Source organism: Oreochromis niloticus, linkage group LG1 (assembly GCF_001858045.2).
Source record: "Oreochromis niloticus isolate F11D_XX linkage group LG1, O_niloticus_UMD_NMBU, whole genome shotgun sequence".
In the NCBI taxonomy this organism is placed as follows: Eukaryota; Metazoa; Chordata; class Actinopteri; order Cichliformes; family Cichlidae; genus Oreochromis; species Oreochromis niloticus.
Genome location: NC_031965.2, coordinates 36,760,476 through 36,787,255, shown reverse-complemented (window position 1 = coordinate 36,787,255; position 26,780 = coordinate 36,760,476). Strand labels below are relative to the sequence as shown.

The following is a 26,780-nucleotide window of genomic DNA, read 5'->3' as shown; positions in this document are numbered from 1 at the left end:
CATGCGGGGAATGATGATGTAGTGACAATGGAAGAGTTGAGGCGGAGGTGAAAAACACAATGAACACAGTGTGTGTGTCTGTTTGTGTGTTTTAATTACTGCTCACTGATTAGGAACTAATTAGCTGGCACTAAGAGTGTTACCTACAGAGAGAGAAAAGTTTGAGGGCAAAGTTCAAAATGTGCTTTAAAAAGTAGATGAAGGCTGTTTTATTAAGTAGATGCTGGTTGAGCGATATTTTAAAACTTTCCAACCGACCTCCGTCTGTCAAATAATGTTAAATTCACAAAAAGACAGACTTTTAATTTGACAAAGTAAAACAAAATCACCCTAAAGACAAAAGGGAATTTTGAAATGAACCCTCCATTCGGTGTGGTGTAATTAATCTGTGAAGGCCAGAAAAAGGTGGTTTTGCCTTTACATAATTCCTCAAGGACACCCAAGATGATTGTTGATAGCACAGAGTCGGGCTAAGCAGTTACCTGGATTTAAATGTGAATTATAATGGCTTCCAAATATTATGAAAACACACTAATTGGGGAAAAACAAGTACATTTATGTATTCATTTTTAATTTTTCCATTACCGCCTACTCACCCCTGTGACTATTAATGAAAATTTTCTTCTCCCCTGCCACGTGTGCGTGATCATTTTGGTCACCGATGGTCACAGTCAGGGTGCTGGTCACTGTCTTGGCTGGACTTCCACTGTCACTCATAATAATAGGAATGAGAAACTCTTTTTGGCGCTCGCGGTCAAACGTCCTCAAAGCTGTTAGTGTCGCTGTGCCGTTGAGATTGTCCTGAAGGTAGAAATCGTTGCTGTAGCGATATTCAGGAGGGACGGCAAAGTGGAAAGGAGGGCCATTCTCAGGAGAGTCGTGATCCACAGCTTGAAGGAGGGTCGACGTTTGGTTCAACCTTACTACCTAAACAAGATGAAAAAGGATGAGGGGTTGTAGCTTTGTTCGTCTTTATGAAAATCTATACATAATAGTACAGTATGCCATATGGGATTAAACCCAGTCAAGCCTACCTGCGGTCCAGCCACATTCTCAAAGACTATTGGAGAGTACGCTGCTTCAAACTCTGGTCCGTTATCATTCACATCCAACAGAGGCAGCTGAACTGTGGCACTGCCTGTCAGAGCTGGAACACCGTGATCAGTCGCAATGACAACTAAGTGATGCTGGGCTATTCTTTCCCGATCCAGAGGCCGGGCCACTGACAGAAGACCGGACTGATCAATGGTGAACAGACCCTCAGGATCTGAGTCCTCTGATAAGCTATAGGTGATGTCACGGTTCTGGCCTGAATCAGAGTCGCTGGCTACCAAATGGGCCACGCTGGTTCCCACAACAATGTCCTCAGGTAGTGGAGCAAGTGACATGAAGTGTGGAATGAAGACAGGAGCGTGATCGTTATAGTCCTCCACCTCCACCACACAGTGCAGAAGGCTGGAGAAGTCCAGGTCTTCAACCTAAAACAGGAAGCGCACAAATATCACAGACATGCATTATAACAAAGATAATAAACTCAATACTTCTTGTAATTAGAGCCAAAAATAATTTTACAGTGAACCAAACAGTTATTGTTACTGCAATTATTATTTTCCGAAGCAGATTTCCAAGTTTCCAGAGCCAATAGCTTACCTAAAATAATCAGACAAATGCCAATAAATACATTCATTTTTTTACACTCCTGTAATTTGCTGAGAAGAAGTGTCATGCCACAAGACTTTTGCATCACCTTGACAAAGTTGTTACTGGGATGTGGCTTATGGGTTGTTTGTGGAGGACAACAAAAATGTTCTTTGCCCTTAACGGGGTAACCAAACAAGAGTAGAGTTTAATTTTAAGAGGTTAAGGAGGCGTAAAAAGAAAATAATTAAATCAGAGTATGAGGCCAATTATTCACCATTGGGAAAGTTAAAAAAATACATTAGCACGTTGCAGTAGTTTCTGTGAGAAGCTTGACTGCAAATTTCCAAGAAAAAATACACAAAAAATGCAATTTTAACAGTAAAAAGGCTTTATGTGAGACAACCAGTGTAACTTGGTTGCCTTCTTGTAACTTCTTAGAATCAAAGAAAAGAATAAAGACTACTACATGTAGGAGGAAGTGTTTGGATTGGCTCATATCATAAAGGAAGAGCAGCATAAGTTGTCTTCAAAATGGCCAGATAGAAAGCATTGGGGATTTTTTAAATCATCAATTATAAAATCAAAGTAAAAGACGAACACTAAAGCAGATAGAGGGTTCCTCTGGGTTTGCAACATTTATATCCTTTTAGAATTCGAGGTTACTTTCTAGCAACTTTCTATCAGTTCTACCAGTATAAAAACTTGCCTGGGGGACTTTTCTTATTCTTATCTGTAACTGACATATGACACTGACACTGTCAGACTGCCTTTATGCTATTGTCTTCACCTTCACAACTCTTTACTTTAGCTGTTGATGGAAGGGCTGACAGGTTGGTTTAAGAGATTTATGATCATTGCTTGCAAAAATTCTAAAAGCCTTTCCTCCCATCAGTTTTGACAATGCTCAAAACTTTCCAGGATTGTTCTGCATGTGAATGCAGCCAAACTTTAAATGCTGATTAAAAATCAATTTATTTTTAAAACCTTAAATTCAGAGTAATTTTCCATATTCCATTCACGTTTCATACTGTCAGCTGAAAGTTCACGTGACTATTATGAAAAGGAATTGAATGAATTAGAGAGAAATCTGAATCAAAGTCATTTTCAATAGTGAAAGCTTTTGTAATTGAAATGCCGTCCACATACCTTCAGTGTGAGGTTGAACCTCTGCTCGCTGTGCCGTTCGTAGTCCAGACGTTTCTTAAGCCGCAAGGTGCCGCGCTGCTCCTGCTTGTGACTGACCATATAGAACTTCTGCTCTTGGTCTCCAGACACAACACTAAAGGTCAGCTGGGCGTTTTCACCAATGTCCCTGTCCTCTGCTGCAAGATCCAAGACCTTAGAACAAATCACAACAAGCAACTACATTATGTTAAGGGAACTGGCTATTTACATTTTTGACACTCAAAACAAAAAAAAAAGCAACGCTCTAAAGCCCCGAACAATAAAGATAACCCAGGGTTTCTGAATGTAGCTAAGATAAACATGGACATGACTGACTCTGCATATTTCTGACAGGAGCAAATTATCCATCATTTCAAATATGATATGATCTAAAAGCAACTGCTGCAGTCAAAGAAAGGAAAGCTAGCAAAATAACTCCCAACTGTGTTAATTTGTAAAGAATAGGCTTATCAATATCCCTGCCCCATCTCCACAGAGGACTTCCCATGATGCAGTGCAGTATAAAATTGAATTGTACTGAAAACGTTGATATAAAGGCCCATTTAACAATGGAATAGCAGTTCCCTCCTCTGAGCATCTATCTCTCATGTAAAACTGGTGATCAAAAGTTTCTTGCCCTTCTAAGACAACCTCTTACGGCAATCTAGTCCCACTTAGGAAAACAAAGAACTAACCTCTGAACCTATGAATTTTGAGGTCTGATTAAAAGTTTAATCTGAGTCATGGCCGGTCAAATAATCTTCTGTAAGAAACATGAATGAAACCTGCAGGGTTGTCAGATGAATATTAGATGTTAAGTTTTAATGTGAATTTAATTTCAAGATTTGTGAAGAATCCAGAATCCAATCATTTTCATAATGCACGAGCCATTCAGCAAGTTTGATTCCAAAAAATAATTATATTTGGGCACAGTGACACCACATTGCATGTTTTCTTGTTATTTATTTTTGTTTTTCAAACACACCAAGAAACAAATTACCACAATGTTGTAGTTCTGCGCTTGTTGATGTCTTTGGTTTTATTGTCACCAAAGGCATCAACCTAAAAGAGGTGACACTAAAAGATCTGGGATGATTATGTTGCATACTGACATGAAGCTAAATGTTAGATAGAGGAATTGTACTAGAGTAGGGAATTGTTGGGATTGTTGCTGCTGTTGGACTCGATGTGCAGCTTGCCTCTGGTGTGGCAAAAAGTATGAAAGTATAGAACCTGCCAAACAAAGTTGAAGGGGGTTGGCTCTGAAACACACTCATAAGCTGAGTGGCTGTAATCATTTTTGTCATACATGTTTTTGCATTAAAAGTGTAGTCACCCTCACTGCTCAGGGACGTTTATCTTGCTGTATTAAAGATAGAATAATTTTCTGCACGGGAAAATGTTTACAGTTTTCTGTCTGAAATTAAAAGGAGAGAAAAAATTTGTTCTGAAAAACGTGTTAGTGTGTAAAACACAATAAAGACAAAAAAAAAAGTCATTATAAAAAATGCCTCATGCTGCACTTAAACTCAGGTCCTTCAACATACAAGAGAGTGGTGAGTGAGTGGCAACTCTGACACTAAGCCACTACGAAAGAAGTTAGAGATAGCCGGCTCTCTATTCTGAGTAGAAGCACAGAACACAATCGAGACGGCTGTTTTGAGGTATGAATGGTCTATCTATGACAAACAGTGTGAGCCGGCCAAGTGAAGAAAAATAACTGATAGCATATACTGGGAATGCTGCTTTGCAACAACTCCACCAACAAGAAAAAGAATAGTGAGTATTGTTAAGGAGTATTGTTTTTGCTATAGCAACATCAGCCACCCACCTCTGCATTGGGCTCTGCGTTCTCAGAAATACGTGCCAGGCAGGAGTGATCAGTGAATCTTGGAGCGTGGTCGTTCACATCTTTGATCAGAATAGTTGCAGTTCCCGTTCCTGCCATCCCTCCCCCATCCCTGGCTTCCACCACCAGGAGGTAGGACTCAACTTGTTCCCGGTCTAGCCCGCCGATGCCTACAGTGATGGTGCCTGTGGTGGGATTGATGGTAAACATTTCTGAGAAGGTGGGGACTCCGCCCAACTCCACATTAGTGGCATCTAAACTACCCACAATCCTGTAAGAGAGCACAGCGTTCTGCCCCACAGCTGAGTCATCCAGGTCGGTCGCCGTCATTTCCATCACCGATGTCCCTGCTGCTGAGTTCTCTACTACTTCTCCGTGACAGCTGGGAGCGCAAGTGAAGATGGGCGCGTTGTCATTTATGTCCCATACATTGATGATGACATCTGTGAAACCCGTCAGACCTTCGCCGCCCTCATCTGTGGCCAGGACAACGAAACGCCAGACAGCGCGCTCCTCGCGGTCAAGCGTCCGCTGGGCATAGATCTTCCCTGTGACCTCATCGATTATGAATTCACTGTCTGCACCTTGGCCGTGGAGAGAATAACGCAGGGCCTCCTGGTCAGCGTCCTTATCTGGGTCAGTTGCTGTTACCTACAACGTGAAAGGCACAGTGAATCAGGCGAGGCAATAATCTTACAATCACAGAGCTTTTACACTGTTGCTGACTTGGTTGTGATATCTTGACTGACAGCACTCCATAAGTGCCCTGTGCAGTTTTGTACTCTCGGGTATTTAAATCTGGCAAAGGGCCATCTTTTTAACCCCAAGCCTCACCTTTCCTCCCCCTCTTCTGTCTGCGCCTTTTGCTCATCTTCAACACATTAGCAGCAGTAATATCAGGTCAGGCCAAAGTTGCTTTAACTTAACACAGTAATTGCAGAATGACTGAGAGCAAAAATGTATGTGTGCTTCTACAGAGGAGTATTAAATTCACTCTCACCAACTGTGTCAAATATTAGAGACATTTGTGAAACCCAAACTTGATGTGTACACATGTACAATTTAATAACTCACAGAGTCAACAAAACTCAAATACCTACTTCAACATAATCAACAAATATGCAATTAAACAAAAGAAACAGTTTGAGTTTTATGTGGGTTTGTAAAAGGGAAATGACATCGGATTTACCTGTGTTACTCTTGTGGTCTACCTAAGATTTTCTATTTAAACATCTTACTCCTCCGAGGACCAGAGAGCGGTAGAAAATAAAATTCTGTTTTTCTTCTGGCAGCTGTTAAATGTTATTAAATTAAAAATCTTGCTTAATATTAGCTACAGGAACTGGTTTAAAAAATGTCTCCGGTTGCTTCTTTGAAGAGAACCTGTAATGATCAGTAACAGCTGCATATTTTTATGCTTGAGCTATACCAGAGTAACTCTGTATAATTCATAGTTTAAAATAATCCTCACTTATTACAGAGCTGTGCACCCCCTTAAGTGCACCCTGTTTCTAAAACAAGCTGCTTTGGCTCATCTCTCTTTAAGCCAACTTTCTACTCATTGACATGGTTGGTGGGGTTTCGGTGCTAACAATCAAAGACTGTATGAGGATATCTTCTCTCTGTGACATCATGCAGATCCACAAAAAAGAAAAAAGAAAAGAAAACTTAGTTTAGGGCAGCCAGAGCAAATTGACTAGATAGATATGAGCCTATAGGAAGGTAACAGCAACTCCCAATAACTACTTTTATCAACCAAGATATGCAGAAGTGCATCTCTGATTGGTCAACAGCAGCAGAAGACTACACCGGGTGCCACTCCTGTCAGCTAAGAACAGGAAACTGAGGCTCACCAGAACTGGACAACAGAAACCTGAAATGCTATGGCCTGATCCCATGAGTCAGTTTTCACATGGTAGTGTCAAAATCTGGTGTAAACCACGTGAAAGCATGGATCCATCCTGCTTTGTATCAGTGGTTCAGGCTGGTGGTGGTGCTGTGATGTTGTGGGGAATATTCTCCTGGGTCCCTTAGTACCAACTCAGCATTGTTTAAACAACCTTTGTGGCATAATTTGCTGCATAGCCTCTACTTTTTTTTTGAGAAGCTAGAGAGGTTTAAGGGAGAGTTCACCTCAAACTCAAATACAGTCTTCTCTGTCGGACTGTAGTGCTATTTATGTTTGTGTTTGGAGCTCTAAGTGGCAAATAAATAAACTGACAAAACTCAGCAGCAATGCATCAGTGAACAAGTTTATGTAGAATATAGTTTCTTCTTTCTCTTAACAGTGATATGTAGATAAAGAAACAATACTGTAAGTAAACAGAGGACTGCAAAAAACAACAAAAAAGTCACACACTTGGAAGTAAGCTTGGACTGTACCTGCAACACAAACACTGGAGAACCATCCAGCTCCTCTGTTACGCTGCCGTAGTACTCGTTAACAGTAAACACCGGAGCCTCGTCATTCTTGTTGACCACGTTTACTGCCACAGTCGTGTAATCTTCCCACTTCCCATCTGAAGCCAGAAGATGAAGCTTGTACCTGAACACAAGTTTCAACTTTGTCAGGGATGGACAATCGTTCAGCAAGCTTGGAGGATTCTTCTCTGAGTGTGTTCCTACCTTTTGTTCTGTTCGTAGTCCAGAGGCTGGGCAATAAAGATAGTACCCACCTCTGGTTCCACATCAAACACTCCCCCTGTGTTTCCTGATGTGATCTGGTACCGCAGCTTAGCGTTTCCACCTGCAAACCAGTATAAGGATGAAGGTAAATTAACAGTGACAGTAGAAATGAACCAAAGTATAGTAAGTAAATCTTTTTGGAGCTGTGGAGAGGAAAAGTTATGGAGTTTAGCTTTTGTATTTGCAAAAAGAAAGAGCTGTGGTGAAAGCTTGATCCCCCACGGACTAGAAGTACCCATTTCACTCGGTACTGCCGGTTTCTGCTAGACCCAAGATCCGTCTCAGTTAACAGGGACAGACAGCAGCCTGCTTTAGCTGACAGAACAGAATTCAGATACTAAGTCTTAGATCTGAAAAGGAGCCAGTGTCCGTGCTTACAGAAGTGATTGCCATTGCCTAACATGTAAGAATTTCATCCATGTGACAAGAAATCTCTTAAAAAGTAAAAGTCAGATATTTTAGAGCCATTCACAGAAAAGAAAAAGGCTTTATGGTTACAACTGATTCTATCAATTTGATTACAAAATAAATTATGACCTTTACCAACAACACAAACATATATGTGCCAATTATTTCTACCAATCCTTCCAAACTACAAAGAAATTCACCCATTTTTAAAAAGAGACATTTATTCATATTGTTTATTCTTCATACTGAAGAATTTAAATCAAATATTTGTTCTTCTTTATGGGATATTTAAAAAATACACTTGATCACTAAAAAGAATTAAAAAGTGTAGCATGCAAATGTACTACCAATTATTCCTGGTTTTAATGGATCCCAAATATTTGATCACAAAACATCAATTATCAATCAGAAGATTATAGCAATCCAGCCTTTTAAGCTATTAAATCTGACAACAGTGGGATTTAAATTGCTTTTAAGGGCCAGAAAACTGCAAAAAATACCAATAAATACAATCCATCTCCTAATTGTTGTTGTTAATGTTATCTGTTAACTTTCTATGTCGGGCGCAGTCTTTGGTAGTGTGTGTGTGTGTAGTGTGTGTGTGTGTATTGCTTGTGAGCGTGGATGGGAACAAACTGCACAAAAGGCAACAAAAGGCATTCAAAGTAAGTGTTAGGCCTTGGGTGCTGAGTCAAGTAACGTTGCACTGAAAGATGTTTAGTGGTTTTGTATAAATGCCAAATTGTGGATATTTTTAATATCATAACTCTCAAGGAAATGACACTAACCTCTCTTTTCAGCTGAAGATGAATGATTTCCATGATACCGATGGTTTCTGAAAAGTTGTGTCCTAAAGAGCAGCTATTGTGCAGCCAAGAATAAAACCTATGCAAGTCATCTAACGCCTTTCACAGTTAGCAGACTTACTGAAGTAAACTTATTGTCAGAGGAATGTAAACAGAATTCAGACAGTGGTGTTTATATTAACGCAGACGCATGTGGGAATTCATATAAAGGTAGTTAAATCCAACAAAAGTGAGTGCACCCAGTTCAAGATCACATAAAATGCCATTTATCAATATGTAAAGTACTTTTTTACATCTCTTTTAAACAGAGTTATAACTGTGCTTACAGGTCGTACACACATGACCTCTGAGACAATAATTAGAAAACCTGTATAGACAGAAACCCTACAAATCTGCATTGTAAAAATTACCTCTGAACTTCAGAATTTTCTCAGTTTTAACCCTATGGACCTACATTATGTTTCCACACTGGAAAGAACTGCCACAGGATATGAACAATCTATTCTTGGACTTTACTGGGTACAAAACAAATCTGAGCAAAATATTTGCAGCAGTAATCACGAGGTTCGGAAAGAGCTTTAGTACCACTAATCAAAAGTGATTTCCTCCAAATAAATAACGCTGTGGGCAGTCTGCTACTTGTTCAGTCATTTAAAAAAACAAGACATAAAACAGTAACTTCAGACTTACCAGGGTAACGAGTGCAAATAAGAGTTCGTATTGACCACAAACATGGCTTGTACAATTCAGAGTACAACCCAGATTCAATCACGCTCTAATCTATAAACTTTATCTCACATTCACTGTCAATTTAGAATCAAACATTGACCTAACACGAATGTTTCTGGCAGCTTGCAGAGTTTAAATGACACTGCGTAATATCTTAATAGTCCGAGAAATAAACCCTTGCTAGTGCTTTGATATAATACTTCAATACTAAATATTGCCAAAGAGAATGAAAAGAAGCCTGATGAATAGTAGGAGCACATTGTTTGGTCAGATTACACCAGTGGTTCTCAAAGTGTTTGACCAGAGTCTTGACAGGTGGGACGAAAATTGCAGAAGAAAACAAATACAAATATTTATCAGTCAAAATGTCCTAGTCCCGTCCGATAATACGTGAGAACAATCAATGTATCATTTTCTGTTGTAACCCACAAACTGAACGGTAATGTAACAACACTTATTTTTCACGTTTTCAGCAAAACGGTTTATTACTCCACGTCTGGTTGGTCGTAATGGAGGCGGAGTCCGCTGGATCCGCTCTCCCTGCCCAGCGAATGCTCCGGGCGCAAAGGAAGCAAATTTTGTCGGGGATACCTACTTCGGCATGCCGGCGAGCCGTGATTGGGGACGCTGCTCAGGTGCGTCCACCTCCCCCGCTTCCGCGCCGCAGACCACGCCCCGCCACAGCTCTGCAGCCAAAAACAGGCTCACTGCAGTATTAAACCCTCACTAAATTATATATTTTTAATCTCTGTTCACAAGTTCCTGGATTTCTTTCTTCCTTTTTAAAAAAAAATAAGACTAAGACTGAACTTTATTTTTTTATTTTTATTTTTCCATGTTTGGCAATGTTCACATTCTATTTAATGTGTTGCTTTTTTAAAGAAGTGGTGCAGTCTAATGAAGCAGTTTAGCAACAAAAGTTACAAATAGTTGTCTGAAAGGAAAGTTGTTTGTTTAAAACAAAAAAGTACTGAAGGATTGATTGTGAATGAGTTTATTATCTAAATAAAGTTGCAGCTAGGCTTTTCTGTCATTGGTTTGTTTAGATGGGGCGTGAAAATATTTCTTCCTGCCATGTGGGGAACGATGTAAAAAGTTTGCGAACCACTGGATTACACCAAGATACATTTGTTGTGTTGGGGTCCAGATTTTGGCCTAAACCTGGCCAAAGGTTGTAGCATTACTAGGTTGCATTTCATGAATACAAAATAGTGGATCGCTGTGTGTGTGTGTGTCCCAGAATATTGTGTGATAGGATTCATTTCTAGTCTTCAGAAACCAGCAAGACAAGGGCATGATGATAATTCATAACACACTGTCAGTATCACATGAGGGTTTTTAAAGAGTTCCTCCTCATGGGGAAGAAACATTCCCATGATGTAACCCAGTAAACAGATTTAGGTTTCTATGACATTAACAGTATCTGCACCATACAAAAAACAAACAAACAAAAAACACACACAAACACAGTGTCTGTCCTGACAGTCTGCAAAAAGCTTTACACTGTTAAACTGATAATTATAGAAACGTACTTAAAAACATCTCAAAATTCAGGAAACCAGCGAGTATTCCACATATAAAGCTATGTAACACAGGAGGGCCTAGTTAACCAAAGGGATGTCTATACAGGTAGCATTTTGCCCATCGCACATCACTTTATAGCTGATGGCTTGTTGTTAGCAGATGGCTCAGGCTCGGGTTGCCTTGGTAACCCTCTAATGTAATGAGCATCTTGTCATATGTCTGTCAGCCAAACCCTTCTCTCTCACTGTTTGCTTTTAAGTTAAGAAAAGTGTACAAGGGGTTATTTCACCAGTCGCCACTAAGTGTTTTTGATTTCTTTGGTTGTTTACCATGTCACTGATAATCTTATGTGGATACTACACATAGTCTCACACAATACATGATGTTTCCCATTTTGCGTTGAATATAAGATACAAGATAAATTGCTTCATATCTTTATTTTCAGTGAAATGTCTCAGTTCTCTTTGTGCACGTTTTACTCGTGTTTTCAGGTGTTTCACAGATTTATGGAGAGATGTTTTGCTGTTCCTTAGAGGCATCTTTTTCTTTCTGATGCTCTTTTACTTTCCTCATAAGGGAATTCTCCAAATTGCCCCAATGGTGTTCTATTGGATTCAAATCAGGTAAAATGGCCTGACGGTCGTCTTTGTGTTTTTTTGTGTGCTACAAGTATTTCTCATCTCATGGGGGCGTAAATCCTTTCACTAGGTTAAATTATGAATGTTTCTTCCTAATAGGGGACAAAAACAAATCCATCTAATTTAAATTATTACATCAAGGTTAATAAGTATTTTAAGGTTTAGGCTTGGATCAGGGAATAAGCAGTTAAGGTTAAGATAAGTCCAGAAAACATCCTCTGGAGTCACAGATTTGTGCGTCTGTCTCTCCTCGATTTGTGTTTTGTTGTCTGTATATTACAGCTTTGGTGAAATACAGCACCTAGGGAGATGAGAGTTTTAAAATTGGCACAGCTGGGAAAAACATTAATTTTCTCTCCATTTGTTTGTTTGTTTTAACCGCTGTATCACTCCCTCTGCTGTGTTTTTTTCCCCTTTAGGTCTCAGCGGTTTTCTAAATACTTAAGAGATTCAGACAAACTAAAAAATCAGAGAATGCGAGGGAACCGAAAGGATGCAATTGCATATATCCCCTAATGTCTCATTTAAAATGAAAACAGACAGACGGTACAAAACGATCTGGATTAGAGCATTCTCCTCTCCTCTTCCTTGACTTTCATCTCGTTAATAAGCTGTGAATCCCATCTCGTCTTCAGAGGGTTCTCCTTTCTCTTTCATATTAACATTAGGGTGGTAGATGCAACAGCGACTGAGATGCAGACCTTGGCTTTATCCATAATTGCATTTAGGGGAACGTTTGTTGATCAGCTTCTAATAGATTTTATTAAAATGCATAGATTAGATGAGGTAGAGAAAGAATTTTGGAAATAAGAACAAAAAGATTTTAGACTTAAAATTGGAGCGCCGACATATTCAGAATTCAACAAAAATAATATGTCGCTGTTAAAAACATTATTTCATTTTCATACAATTTTCCACAGCAGACTAAAGATGCAGTACATATGTTTGTTAAAATCATTTTAGTTGCATATATAATACTGCAAGTTATGTTAAGCAGTCCTGTTTAAACTTAACCATTTATGGTATAAGTAACCCTACAATTGAAAGCAAAGTGTTCACGGTTACTTAAACATTAAATTACTCAAAATTTTATCATCTTATTATAATTCATTCACTTAATTTGTTAATTAAGGAAGTAAAAGCAAACAAGATCATGTAGAAATGATCATGTTGAACTCTTTAACGTAGTCACTTCTCATTGTGTTGTACATAAGACTCCTACTTTATTTTTATCTTTTTATCTTTGTATGGTTTTAGTGTACACTGAGGGCCATGGGAGCATTGCAATTTCAAATTCCTGGGTATGACTGTACATATGGTCTTTGACAATAAAGCTGACTTTGACTTTTGACCTATTGGCAGTTCAAATGAATGCCTTTTTACAGTTTTTCACTGTCAAATACCATAGACTACCATAACTACTTCTATTTTTTTTTATTGTTATGTAATCTTATGCTAGACAAATACAATAATCAAAACATAAAGTCAAATTCAAAGTATTTTCCAGAGATGCATTTCCATTTTGTGATTTGTTTTGAGATTTTTTAAATCAATATTTGATCTAACACATTTTTAAAGTCATTGTAATGTAGACAAAATAGTATCAAAGTAAATATTCAGTTATGCTGTATTCACCATTCAGCGACACTTCGACACGAGTCACCAGGTAAACAGCACTCAGCTTTCATGGAGAGAGAAAAACATCAACTTTAGTGAAACTAGTGTTGGGGGTAGGTACCTGCTGGGGATGTTCTCCTTAAACTACACCTTTTGATTGTCTTTGCTTTTGCACTGCAAACAGAAACTCTGCAGCTGGTAATGAAACGCCACCTTTTGTCATTCACCTTTATTTCCCTGTAATCCTGTTTCCTCCTCTTCATCTCCCAAAGAATGCTAAGTGCTCTTGTTAACATGGCCAGTGTTTCAGTAAAGTTTAACACTTTATTTAATGGATGTTGCTGCTGCTGCAGTCACGTATTTGACCAGCCATCGTACATTATATTACTTCCACCTAGTCTGGGAAAGTACCTAAAAAACTGCAATTACTAAAAGAGGCCTTAAAAACAGTTTAGGGACTATGATGTGTCAAGTTCTTGCAGTGGAGTGAGAAAAGGGGGTACTACTGCCAATGGGCTTGTGTCACTAAGAACATTTTTAGTTATTATTTCTTTTTGATTTGCTATTTAGTGAAATGAAACATTCTTAAAGATGTAAGACAATCAAAGGAGTCATTAACTAGAGTCTGTGCTAGAGGTTCAAAATTGCCATTTGAAACTATGCAAACATTTTACATCTTCAAACTGCACTTGTCTCTAGTGGTTTCAGCAATTATTTTACATGGACTATTAATGACTGTGGCTAACTACTATATATTAGCTGTGTGATATGAACAGGCATCGTTCTGTCCTCATTACTGGCAGCAGTGTAGAAATCACTTCACCAATCTCCTTCTTTTCCTCCTTCATTAACTTAACATTCTGCACTCCTCGAAAGGAAAAAGGAAAAATCAAGCATGCACACACATTACAGCTCCCTGTTGGTGATGACTTTATTCTGAACTCCAGCAGTCTGTTGCTCTGTGTGTGTGTGTGTGTGTGTGTGTGTGTGTGTGTGTGTGTGTGTGCGCGCAGGCATTAAGGCAAGTACTGATGAGCAGAAATTTAAAATTATTTCTGTAAGGCTTATTTTTACCGTTTTGGAAAAGAAAAAAAAACGATTTAATGATAAATACATCTAAATAGTGAATAGCCTTGGTTTTTTAAAAAGGATTGTCAGCGACTTGCTTACAGGTTTAATTCACTGGACCTTTTATCGGCAAAAACACTGCCACTGGTAAATACATGAACACCATTTCTATGCTGAGTGAAACTGAAGTGGTCTGAATCATGATTGAAGCCCAAAGAGTCGGCCCCCCTTTTTAATGCAGCCCTGACGGTTAATTTCCCTCTCTTGTCTGTAACACAGGCACTGCTTCCGATTCCCGGGCGATCCCTAACTGGCACGTAATATGTTCCAGATGTGCACAATTTTAAAAAAAAAGCCTAGAAGTGAAAATTGGGGCCTGTTAGTGTAGGCAGAAACATTTTATGAATTCAATTTGTATTACAGGTGCAATTATAAAGAACAGTTAAGGCAGAAGACTGACTTCAACATCTGGATTGCGGTGAAAAAAAAAATCACTGCACTCAAGTTCAGTTGCAGCAGTTGTGTTTCCTGTTTGAGTCAACAGTGGCAGATTGCTGGATGCTTGCTGACAAATGAGCAGTGATCAGACTAACACAAATAAAACTGCAGGAAATGTGAGTCAATTTGTGGGTGTGGCTTGTAAGTGTAAAGCTCTTTGATGAATAACTAAAGAAAAAAATCTATGCAAATTCCAAGCCAAATGAAACCAGACGCACATTCAGGTAAGTTTATATATTATATTCATAAACGCCTCTTGCTATATTATTTCTTGAAGGTTTCCTTTTTAATTTTTTGAATCTGCTTTGTCATTCAATAGATCTTAAAAAGGAAGAAAGTTAAATTTATTATATAGTTGCTACAAGCTATAAAGAGCTTCTAGCATCAGTGTTTCTATTTCTTTTTCTCAGATGGATGATATTTTTCTTCCTTTCTAAAAGTTCAAAATAACTTTTTTTTGTTTAAAAGTAACATGGACAGGGGCATATTTCTAAATCCGGTTTTAAAGTTTTATTACAGAAAAGAGATCAAAACTGAATACACACAGTTACAAAATAGGGCTTTATGCAAGTTACATGAGAGGTATTTTTTAAAAGTACTATGCTCTTCTTGGTTTAACTGGTCACACTGTAGCAAGTCAGCCAGCTTGCTTTTATTGTCTTGTTGGTTATGTTATATCCATGTTTCCAATGTATTTACTAAGTTTAGTCACTTATTAATATATTAGTAAAAACTGAATCAAATAATGTGTAAAGAACTGAAACCCTACATATGGACACAAAAGAAAAGTCAATATTGATCTCGTCATATGGAAATAAATACGACTCGGAATCAATACAATTGACCTGTGTTGGCTGAAATTCACGTTGGTTGCAAAAACTGCATTTATTACTCTAATGAGGACCTATTATATACAGTTCTGTCTGTTCTTCAGGACATAATAAAAATAATCTACTTATTAGAAGGTCTGAAAATTAGATAAATACAACTTCAGAGGAACAGCACAACCCTATCATGTTGGGGCAGCTGTAGTTTGGGAAGCAGAGCAAGTAATCTACTAAAGGGAAGGTTGTTGGATTCGATCGTTGCCCGTTCTGGTCTGCATGCCAAAGTACACATAATGCACAGTCCCATGTTTGCAGTCACAGCATATCGGCATAAACATCTCATACCAACAAGAACATCAAGAACAGAGGTCGAGGGGTGATGATTTGGGTTTGTGTTGCAGCCAGAGACCTGGGCACCTTGCAGTCATTGAGTTGAGCATGAACTCATCTGTATACCAAAGTATTCTAGAGTCAAATGTTAGGCCACCTGGCCGACAGCTGAAGCTTGGCCCAAGTTGGCTCATGCCATGGGCCAATAATCCCAAAAACCAGCAAATCCAAACTGGATGGCTGAAAAAGAAGTGAATCAAGGTGTTGCAAAGGCCCAGTCCAGACATCAACCTGACTGAAATGCTGTGGTGACACAGAAAATGATTACTTCTAAGTTACTGCTACTAAAAGTGTTTCTAACAAGCTGTTATATCAAGAGGTGTACTCAGTTTTTCACACACTGCTTCTGCATTTTGGCTTAGTTTTTATTAATTCAATTCAGTTTTATTTATATAGCACCAAAGTGCCTCAAAGCACTTTATACTGTATGGTAAGGACCCTACAATAATACAGAGAAAATCCAAATAACTGGACAACACATGGAGCAAACACATGGAGCGAGACAGACCTGGTAAGACTAGATCATTTTTTTCCCCCTATATGAAACCTGAAGTGAAAGCAGGTGTACTACTACTTTTTACCATGACTACAGTTTATTTCAGAACTGATGGGTTGTGATATGTAATCATATTCTAGTCCAAGAATCCAGGAATAAAAATATGGAGCTAGAAATGAACATAATTAGATCCCCTTTGACCTTATGATGATGAACATGCATCAGTTTTTCAACTTTTCATGTTCAAAAGTCAAGTGAAACAGTGTTAAATAAATATAGAGGGAATCTTTCCGGTATTACATACCAGCTCTTTTTATTTATTTTTTAAACTCCAGTTCAGTTTTCTTATCTCAAAGGCATTAATTCACTCTGCTTTGATAGCCCAAAAAGAGCTACTGTTTCCCACACGCCTCTCTCTGCCCAAGTAAGTCCAAACGTGACTCGTAGACTCTCATTCAGCTCGGTTTCAGTCACCCACCACTGTAAATAGCTTTGGCTGTTTATAGTGAGCATTTAATATTTTAATTTATTTACAATCTGTAGATTCTGTTCCTTGCTGTCGCTACCACTTCAGGAAACATGCATTAAATATTAGCTGTTAGAGATGTGTGTTCTTCCTGAGTGCAATTATGGTCTTGTCTTTCCTGTCATGAGCTGACATTTGCCTCTGGCCATGACAGCTGAGTATCTTGGCGTGTTCCCCCACAAACAGAAATCTTTTCATTTTGGGACTTTGGAAAGCTCTTAAATCCTAACATGGCTCCATAATTAGTGTTTTTAATTAGGGAAGTTCAGTGAAAGGATGAACCAGTCTTTAAGATGCCTGGAATTAAAAGTACCTGGTACATCACCTCAGGACCACGTTCTCAAACTTGGGCTGAAAACAGTGTTTATTTTAGAATAAAGCCAATTTGCCACTGATGACATTAAAAAAAATCTAAGACAACATTAATAGCAGACTTCATGGAATTTAAAGGCTGTAGTAAGAATAAGAATCCTTGACTACAGTAAAGATGTTTTTTTTGTTTTTTTTTAGAAACCACTGAAAGGTTTTATTAAAAGAGTTCAGTTTTCTGTTTCAACCTCTCATATTGCAGTTTTTTATGACATGTTTTACACTGCAAACCTTTCCTCAAAGTAATAGGGGGTTAGACAAAAGCAGTGAAGGGTGAAAGTTTTTCTTTGGTGAAGGGAAACCAAAACACTTCAGCAATGAGCTGGAGAAAATGTGCTCAATATTGAACATACAGTGCCATCGCCATCATCGCTCCTACATATCTCCAAATTCCGAAATGCACACGTACATATACAGAATCCTTTATCCGTGACACCCACCTTCATCCCCGTCGTTGGCGCTGACTGTGAGAATGGCAAAGCCCACATCAGCGTCCTCATCCACATCGACTTCATAGGACGCTTGTGCAAACTCCGGCTTGTTATCGTTGACGTCGCTAATAAAAATGCGTACGTATGCTGTGTCTGGAAAAAAAGTAAGACAGAGACACTATTATTAAGATGAGGTTGTTCTTATTCCATCACTTTTTTAAAAGGAAACTATCATTTGCAGTGATGCAGATAAAAAGGTAGACTTTTCTTCATGCATTCACAATATTATATATATATATATATATATATATATATATATATATATATATATATATATATATACATATATATATTTTTATCCATTGTTGTCTTTCCAGTGCTTTTATATCTGCCATCTGTCTCCACATTTTCACTCTGTGTTACTGGTAAATTCAGCTGGTTCTGCTTCTTTACAGCATCCAACCACAGACTGAAGCAGAGTATAAAGCACCCTGGGGGGATTAGTGTAACGCTCAGCAGTTGAGCAACCCAACACACCATATTTCCTTTGATATCTGTATCAAAACGAGCATAATTTGCAATACAGCTTCAAGATGAGATAAAATATTTAAACCAGGGTGGAAGAGTTGGTATACAGTTCGTGGCACAAATAGCAAGCTAATGCAGCCCTTGGAGCTATAACAAAGCAAGTCACAGATGCCAGAGCTTTTCAAGTGTTCAGAGTCTGTCGGAGAGAAAAAGGTAAGAAGAGGCGAAAGATGAATACAGGAAGTGGGAAAGCAGATGTAGCAGTCATCCCCTCATCCTTCCTCTCATCTGTTAATGATGCCCACTCATCCATGTTTTCACACTTTAGTGCCATGCATGTGTCAAAACTATGAACCCAAATCCACCCCAACACGAGTTGCGAGTAGCAGCTTTCTGCCTGTGAAAACAGTGTTAATCAGAATGATCCTTTCTGACTAATTGACTGCCTGTTGTCTCTAGTTTGCAACAACAAAAAGCTATTTATGTGTGCTGTGATGATGTTGCTACTCGATATGCTGACCTTGCTTACCTGAAATGCTAAAAGTCTTCACTGGTATAAAAGTGATGAAAATCTTTTACGAAACATAACATAACATAGCATCCCACTTGTTAGCCAATGACAGCTGGACAGACTCCAGACCAGCTGAGACCCTGAATGGAACAAGTGGAAGAAGACGGCTGGATGGATGGATGATGTACTACTACACCAAAGCCACAATTTAGAGGGGGAAGGAATATAAGCTCCTTTTTCTATCTTATATAAAGCTTATTCCGAGCATCCACCAATCTAATCATTCAAAGCTGCTTTTTGTACTTGTGACTATGGCTGAATTTCTCTGAGGACCAGAGGAAGCACTGTAATTCCTTCCCAAGTATATGCAGTCGAGATGAGTTACACTGAGCCCACATTAAGGCTTGTCAATGCTCTTGTCTTTTGACCCATGTGTTTACATTCTGATTGTAAATCAGCAGTCATAAATTGACTTTTTTGACTACTGAATGTATAAAAATGCATATTCTACTTGAGCACTCAAAGAACTTTATATAACTTGCCTCTTTCACCCATTCATTTAAGTTCTTTTTTACCTATGCTCTACCTAAGTGCTTTCTATCTAACACGCACACTCTGATGGCTACATCAGAGAGCAAACTGGAGTTCAGCGTCTTACCCAAGAATACTTTGGCATGCAGACTGGAACAGCCAGGGACTGAACTACCAAAGGACAGGACAAGCAAAGCATGGACCTGAAACTCAAAGCTACCTGTTCCCTAAAACATACCCTGCTTTTAATCTAAATGAGATCTAAAATTATGAAATGAAAATCATGCTGTCTTCAATTGCACTTAAAACTCATAATAAAGGCAATAAAATCATCAGTAAAATGTTTACTGAGGTCAGAGATCAAGTTAGCTAAAGGCACTTCCACACTTTTCCAGATCCTGACTATGAGATCCTTTTCCTTCCCAAAATATGATTGTACATGAGCCCACACTATTTACAAATACTTTTCTCAAGTCTATATTCTCTGTGAGAATGAACTTTTATCTGTTAAATAATGTCCAATACGATCACTAATGTGACAATTTGTTATGCATAAAGATTCATTTAAACCAGGGGTGTCCCACTCCAGGCCTCGAGGGCCGGTGTCCTGCAGGTTTTAGATCTCACCCTGGGTCAACACACCTGAATCAAAAGATTAGTTTCAGGCCTCTGGAGAACTTCAAGACATGTTGAGGAGGTAATTTAGCCATTTAAAATTTTGTGTTGGATCAAGGACACATCTAAAACCTGCAGGACACCGGCCCTCGAGGCCTGGAGTGGGACACCCCTGGTTTAAACCATCATTTTGCATATGTCTATCCAAATAAAAATCTGCCTTGCTGGCAGTGGCACCCAGAGATGGACAGTAACGCGTAATCCAATTACTTTTTTCAAGTAACGAGTAATGTAAGGGATTACTATTGCAAAAAAGTAATTAGATTACTGTTACTTTCCCGTAAGCACGCTACGTTACTGCGTTACTAAACCATCGTGATTTTGTTTGTGAGGCCAGTTTAACAGTTTATAGCAATGACGTAAGCTCGTGCGACATCCGTGGCAGCAACAGACGTGTGTAGATCAACAATGGTAATATGGAGTGCGGGAGAGAGTACGACCATGCAGCATTTAAAGCGTGGACGTACTTACATTACTTTAAGTTTTAGTCCATAAAAAGTGACAAAAACATTAGTGTCTGCTGTACAGTCTGCGTGGGAAGAAAACTTCTTTCTACGGTGAAAATTTAAACTTCGAATCCGAGCAAGCACCGAGCACGCTGCCACGGGAATGTGAAATTCACAGAGAAACCTCCGGATCCCGACCGCTGCTGCAATGGGCAAAGCTCCACCTGACCCACTCCTGCTAAACAGGTGAAAATAGATTTAAGAGCAAAAGGACTTAGTGCTGCTGAGTCTTTGATTTTATTTATTTTTTGCTGTTTTACTTGCATCTATATGAAAGAGTGAGTGTAAACACAAAACATTATTTTATTTTACAGGGAGTGCAGAATTATTAGGCAAATGAGTATTTTGTCCACATCATCCTCTTCATGCATGTTGTCTTACTCCAAGCTGTATAGGCTCGAAAGCCTACTACCAATTAAGCATATTAGGTGATGTGCATCTCTGTAATGAGAAGGGGTGTGGTCTAATGACATCAACACCCTATATCAGGTGTGAATAATTATTAGGCAACTTCCTTTCCTTTGGCAAAATGGGTCAAAAGAAGGACTTGACAGGCTCAGAAAAGTCAAAAATAGTGAGATATCTTGCAGAGGGATGCAGCAGTCTTAAAATTGCAAAGCTTCTGAAGCGTGATCATCGAACAATCAAGCGTTTCATTCAAAATAGTCAAACAGGGTCGCAAGAAGCGTGTGGTTTTATGGACTGATGAAATGAGAGTGAGTCTTGATGGGCCAGATGGATGGGCCCGTGGCTGGATTGGTAAAGGGCAGAGAGCTCCAGTCCCACTCAGAAGCCAGCAAGGTGGAGGTGGAGTACTGGTTTGGGCTGGTATCATCAAAGATGAGCTTGTGGGGCCTTTTCGGGTTGAGGATGGAGTCAAGCTCAACTCCCAGTCCTACTGCCAGTTTCTGGAAGACACCTTCTTCAAGCAGTGGTACAGGAAGAAGTCTGCATCCTTCAAGAAAAACATGATTTTCATGCAGGACAATGCTCCATCACACGCGTCCAAGTACTCCACAGCATGGCTGGCAAGAAAGGGTATAAAAGAAGAAAAACTAATGACATGGCCTCCTTGTTCACCTGATCTGAACCCCATTGAGAACCTGTGGTCCATCATCAAATGTGAGATTTACAAGGAGGGAAAACAGTACACCTCTCTGAACAGTGTCTGGGAGGCTGTGGTTGCTGCTGCACGCAATGTTGATGGTGAACAGATCAAAACACTGACAGAATCCATGGATGGCAGGCTTTTGAGTGTCCTTGCAAAGAAAGGTGGCTATATTGGTCGCTGATTTGTTTTGGTTTTGTTTTTGAATGTCAGAAATGTATATTTGTGAATGTGGAGATGTTATATTGGTTTCACTGGTAAAAATAAATAATTGAAATGGGTATATATTTGTTTTTTGTTAAGTTGCCTAATAATTATGCACAGTAATAGTCACCTGCACACACAGATATCCCCCTAAAATAGCTAAAACTAAAAACTACTTCCAAAAACATTCAGCTTTGATATTAATGAGTTTTTTGGGTTCATTGAGAACATGGTTGTTGTTCAATAATAAAATTATTCCTCAAAAATACAACTTGCCTAATAATTCTGCACTCCCTGTATATGCTGGAATATGCAGAAAATAGGTTTAAATGTTAAAGAATTTCTTCAGGTCAAAGACTGTTGCATATAATATATTTTTTGCTTAATGCAATGTGCATAAAATTAAAAGATTAAAACAAAACAATTTTTAAAAAGAGGCTTTCTATTTGTTTCAATTTTATATGATGGATTATGCATAAAAATAGAATTGGGCTGAAAGGTCTATTGCTTTATTATGTATTCAGGTTGTGTATAATGTTTTTAAAAAGTAACTAAGTAACTAATTACTTTTGAAAGTAAGTAATCAGTAAAGTAATGGGATTACTTTTTTGGAGAAAAATTTTGATGGCGAGAGCCATGCTGTCAGTCAGAGCGAATGTGGTGGTGTAACAGTGCTATAGTGCTAAGTGCTATACAGATTATAATATAAATAATAGTAAGGGAGTCATCTTCCTGGCCAGTTTAACAGTTTATAGTAAAATTCTGGTTTTCTCAGCTGTAATTTTTGTTCCTATCCATATCATATCCTTATCAGATGGACCCTGGAAGTCATAGTTTGTCACCCGAACAATGAATGAACGCAGCATCACCACTTTGCAGCAGGGATTTTATAACTCGCTTGTATTGAACTTGGAAGAGTAAATTCGAGTGGTAGAAGTGCTTCCCCTGTCAGTCCTATGTTTTTCTTTTCCACAAGAAAATCATGTGGAACCACAGCTCCTCCCACTTTACATCTCTATTACATTCACTTGTGGGTGTTTGCATCAGTGATAAGTATCTGTTAATTTGCCTGTCATCCATCCTTCTTCATGCCACCTCATTTATTATTAATATGACAGAAAAAAATAAATAACTCTCGCAGCTTTCCTGCAGTCTCTCCTCTTCTTAATATTTAACTTCTGTTTACGTCGCCACAAATGTCAGTGAGTCAGACCGAGAGAGAGGGTCTGTTAATAATCTATGATCATATTTATTAAAAATACATCCTGGTGTGTTTTTGCTGTTTTTCAACACCTCTCTCCATCCACCCATCTGTCTCAACATCTGTTCATTTCTTCGCGTCTATATTCAACCAGCGCATGTATGCATTTCATCTGGCAGCAAATGAGAGAGAAATAGAGAGATGGAGGGAGACGGGGTGCAAGAGAGAAAGATGGAAAGAGAAAGATGGCCTTTGGTCCTTTCGAAGAGAGAGATGAGCAGATGTGGGAAAGCGACAGAAAGGAAAACAGAGATTACTGCTGCCTTCAATGAAGATTTGGAGCTTCAGAATGAAGAGTACGGAGCAGCTGTCTGCAGCCGTCTCCTCCTCTGTGCTCGCTCTTTTTTGCAGTCACTATATGAGGTGCCACCATCGCTACACAAAGTAAATTACGACTCATATCCATTACATCGATATGTTTGCATTTCTACAGTCTGAGCTCACACAGGTTATATAAAAGTCATTAGCATAAATAGGTTCTGACTAAACACTTTTCCTGGTGTAATGTTGTTTCAACTGTTCTTCATTCAGTGCAACAAACATTTCTTAGCAGTATTACAGTCAATGCTAACAGCACAGGTGGGACTAAACAGACCCCAAATGATGTGATATTGTCACTTCAGTACAATATTATTGTAATTCTTAAAGTTTTGCGATATGTTGAGTATTGCAATACCATATATTGCGATTTATCACCTCTTTTTAACTGCAAATTATGTCCTGAAAGTTAAACTTTGTTAATATCCATTTTATCCAATAATAAAAAGAAATATTGCATATTTTTTGTCACACATATTAACACTTTCACTAAAACCTGCAAAATATTACCATGAGATGGAGTTGAAAATCACATTTCTGTTGCCTTCTATATAGACGGAAATTCAATTTTTGATCAGCAACCTTCCTGTTCCAGAGGAATATAACCAGAATAACACCAGCTGGCAGCCAATGGAGTCGCATTAACAAAGATTCTTTTAGAGTGATTGCAACACGATAGCAGTTTGTCTGCGTTCATAAATTAGACAGCAAGTCTTTGCAAACCTCCAACAATCTCACTGAGAGTGAACTGCAGACAGTCCAAGTGAGACTGCGACTATTCATACAAAGGTTTCCTCCTATCAGGCGACCTGTGCAATCACCAGACAGATCCAAGGAGGCTGCTTTCATTTGATTGTGTGACTGAGCCATTAGCTTGCTCTGAAGTAGGAAGTGTGTTCAGCGTTGTGTGTTAAATGTTTTTTTGGTTGAGCTGATTTAATGTAAGTTTGCTCAGCTAACATTATCTCGTATGAGGTAGGCCCTCTTGTTTGTAGTATTCCCAGAGAACTATAACAATTTAATAAAATATAAATATTTGGTGTTCCTGTATCAATAAATATATCCCCATGCAAACTACCAGTTTTTTCCTCCACCCATAGCTAACACGTATAACATCGAGTATACAGCCATGCAATGTAAATCCATGCAGAGAAGAATGGGTTGTTCTAAACAGCTCAATGGTTTGTAATGAACAACTATCAAATAGTATCAAGTTTGTAATATGTCCAGCAATATGTATCCAGCTTGGAAGCAATGGCAGTGCAGCACTGATGTTACCAGTGGCCACACAAGCTCACGGATCGTCATTAGCCCCTGGAACAGTGGCAACGTGATGATTTATGAGTCTAATGGGTGAACCAGGTTTGGCATAATTATGTCAAGTGAAGTCTCCCTGCTTGCGTGCAAGAAGCCAGCTGTTTGGCATAAAATAAATATCAGTCTTGCACTGTTTTTTATTGTTTGGCTCTATTAGTTTAAGAGTGAATAACTCTAACAGGACAGCACACAGTTATTTTTATTTTGAGTTATCATCACATATTTATACACGAGAGACTGTATATAAAGGATGGCTGTACCAACCATGAGGTCCTCCACTGATTAGCGAGTTCCTGTTCTGAATTCACTGTCACCATCATGGTGCTTTGAAACCAGACGTAAAGACCAAGGGATGGCTCTTAATGAGAAACTGAGGGACAGGCCTAAATGGTAGTGACTTGTAAATTATAAGAATATCCACCTTTATGTCCTTCTGGACTCTAAAGGGGACCATAATGTACAAAAGAAACATCTGAGATTATAAAAGGCTTTCAAGACATCTGAGACCATTTAAGACTAATAGAAGTGTATATGTGGAAGTATTTTTAAGGCTGACTGCCAACCCCAAACAGGCAATGTTTACTAGAATTACATGTTAGGAAATGAGGCAAATTCAGATTTTTCTGACCAAGACATAAACTTTTGACTAAGTGGTCAAAACCTTCTGACATTATTTAAATATTCAGTAAGTATTCAAATGATTATCTCCATTGTGCATATTATAATTAGAGTAGTGGACTGCTGAAGGAATTAAACCTAGCTCCTACCTGGCAGCTTTATATAATTGTTGTTATTAAGAGTCAGGGCCAGTACTGAAGAAACGTAGCAAAAACACAACAGGAATCACGACCTAACTATAGATCCAGTTACAAGATGTTCTGTGTAGCGTTGGTCTTATTTACCAGAGTTGGGCTGCCCATGCTTGCCGGGCCGCGCTGACTCCCATCCATCTACAGACTGAACCTCCAACAGGTAGGAGCTTTTGGTCTCACGGTCAAATACAGCCTGAGTGTAGATGAACCCCAGCTCTGGGTCGATACGGAAATACTGATGGTCTCCACTGCGATCCTCCAGCAGGGAGTAAGAGATCTGGAAGGTGGGGGCAGACACAATTATACAGAAGGCCAGATGCTAAAACTGAGTTAATTAGTGCAAATTTGCACAGCAAGGAAGAAGACCTCTTGAATAATGAAAAACAGAATGAAAATAATACAAAGCAGACATTCAAAAACATTCATTTCACCCAAGGTTGCAACATTACTCTGTACAATGATTTGTGTGTTTCTGTGTAAACGTGTGAATTTGTTTTCACCTTGCCATTGGGGCCCAAATCTAGGTCATTAGCTGAAACCTGGAAAACCAAAGCTCCCGACTCTGCTCCTTCAGTGACCGAGGCCTCATAGATGGATGAAGTAAAAAAAGGGACGTTGTCATTTACATCTGGAGAGGGAAGAAATGCAAATAGGGCTCAGAGTTAAATAAAAATGCTTCTCCATTTGAGACCTACTGGATTTAACAGAAATGTCATAGATAAGCGATGGGCTTTCTGAAGGGGACAAGTTAGTTCACACTGATTAGCACTGCTGCTTCAGAGCAACAAAGAAGGTATAACCCTGCACAGGACCTTTCCTTTGAGTGTGGAGTTTGCATGTTATGCCCATGTCCTGTCACACTACACCCTCCAAAACATACACACATATATCAATATCAATATCTATATATAGCATAAAAGTCACAGTTTAAAACAAAAGAAAAAAATCTTGGTTCAAACAAGATGAACTACAGCAGCGCTCAGTATGAGATAAACTATTTTTATTACTGCAAGTCATGCAAAGGTACTTGAGTCCAAAAAAAAAGGAAATGTAGAGCTGGAAATGAGCACAACAGACCTCTGACATCCTCACCTGCTTACAATAACTGAAGCTGCCTTTTCTCCTTCAAAAAAACCCAACAACAAACAACAGTAATTTTATTCTGATTCTATTTATATAACTGGTTCAGATAAAAAAAAGAAGCATATGTCTACAAGACTTTCACTTAGGCAAGGGAATAGAACTTATCAGTAATGTACATGAAAGCCAAACCTCACAAAATTATCTACAAATTATTTGATTAAATTTGAGATTTGATGATGATTCGGTTTTAGTTTAGCTCA

The 26,780-nt window shown here is 38.7% G+C and overlaps 1 protein-coding gene across 1 annotated transcript in view; it reads right to left on the bottom strand.

Annotated features, from left to right (window-relative positions):
• LOC102078972 (neural-cadherin) overlaps positions 1-26,780 on the bottom strand; it is a 317,842-nt gene that overhangs the window by 140,541 nt on the left and 150,521 nt on the right. Inside the window, exons 14-22 of the mRNA XM_019361161.2 lie at positions 25,938-26,065; positions 25,528-25,714; positions 17,676-17,819; positions 7,280-7,400; positions 7,037-7,199; positions 4,637-5,305; positions 2,788-2,979; positions 1,035-1,478; positions 597-927 (exon numbers count right to left, since the gene is read on the bottom strand). Of these exons, the coding sequence (XP_019216706.1) occupies positions 597-927; positions 1,035-1,478; positions 2,788-2,979; positions 4,637-5,305; positions 7,037-7,199; positions 7,280-7,400; positions 17,676-17,819; positions 25,528-25,714; positions 25,938-26,065 (2,379 nt within the window). The remainder of the gene's footprint in view (positions 1-596; positions 928-1,034; positions 1,479-2,787; positions 2,980-4,636; positions 5,306-7,036; positions 7,200-7,279; positions 7,401-17,675; positions 17,820-25,527; positions 25,715-25,937; positions 26,066-26,780) is intronic.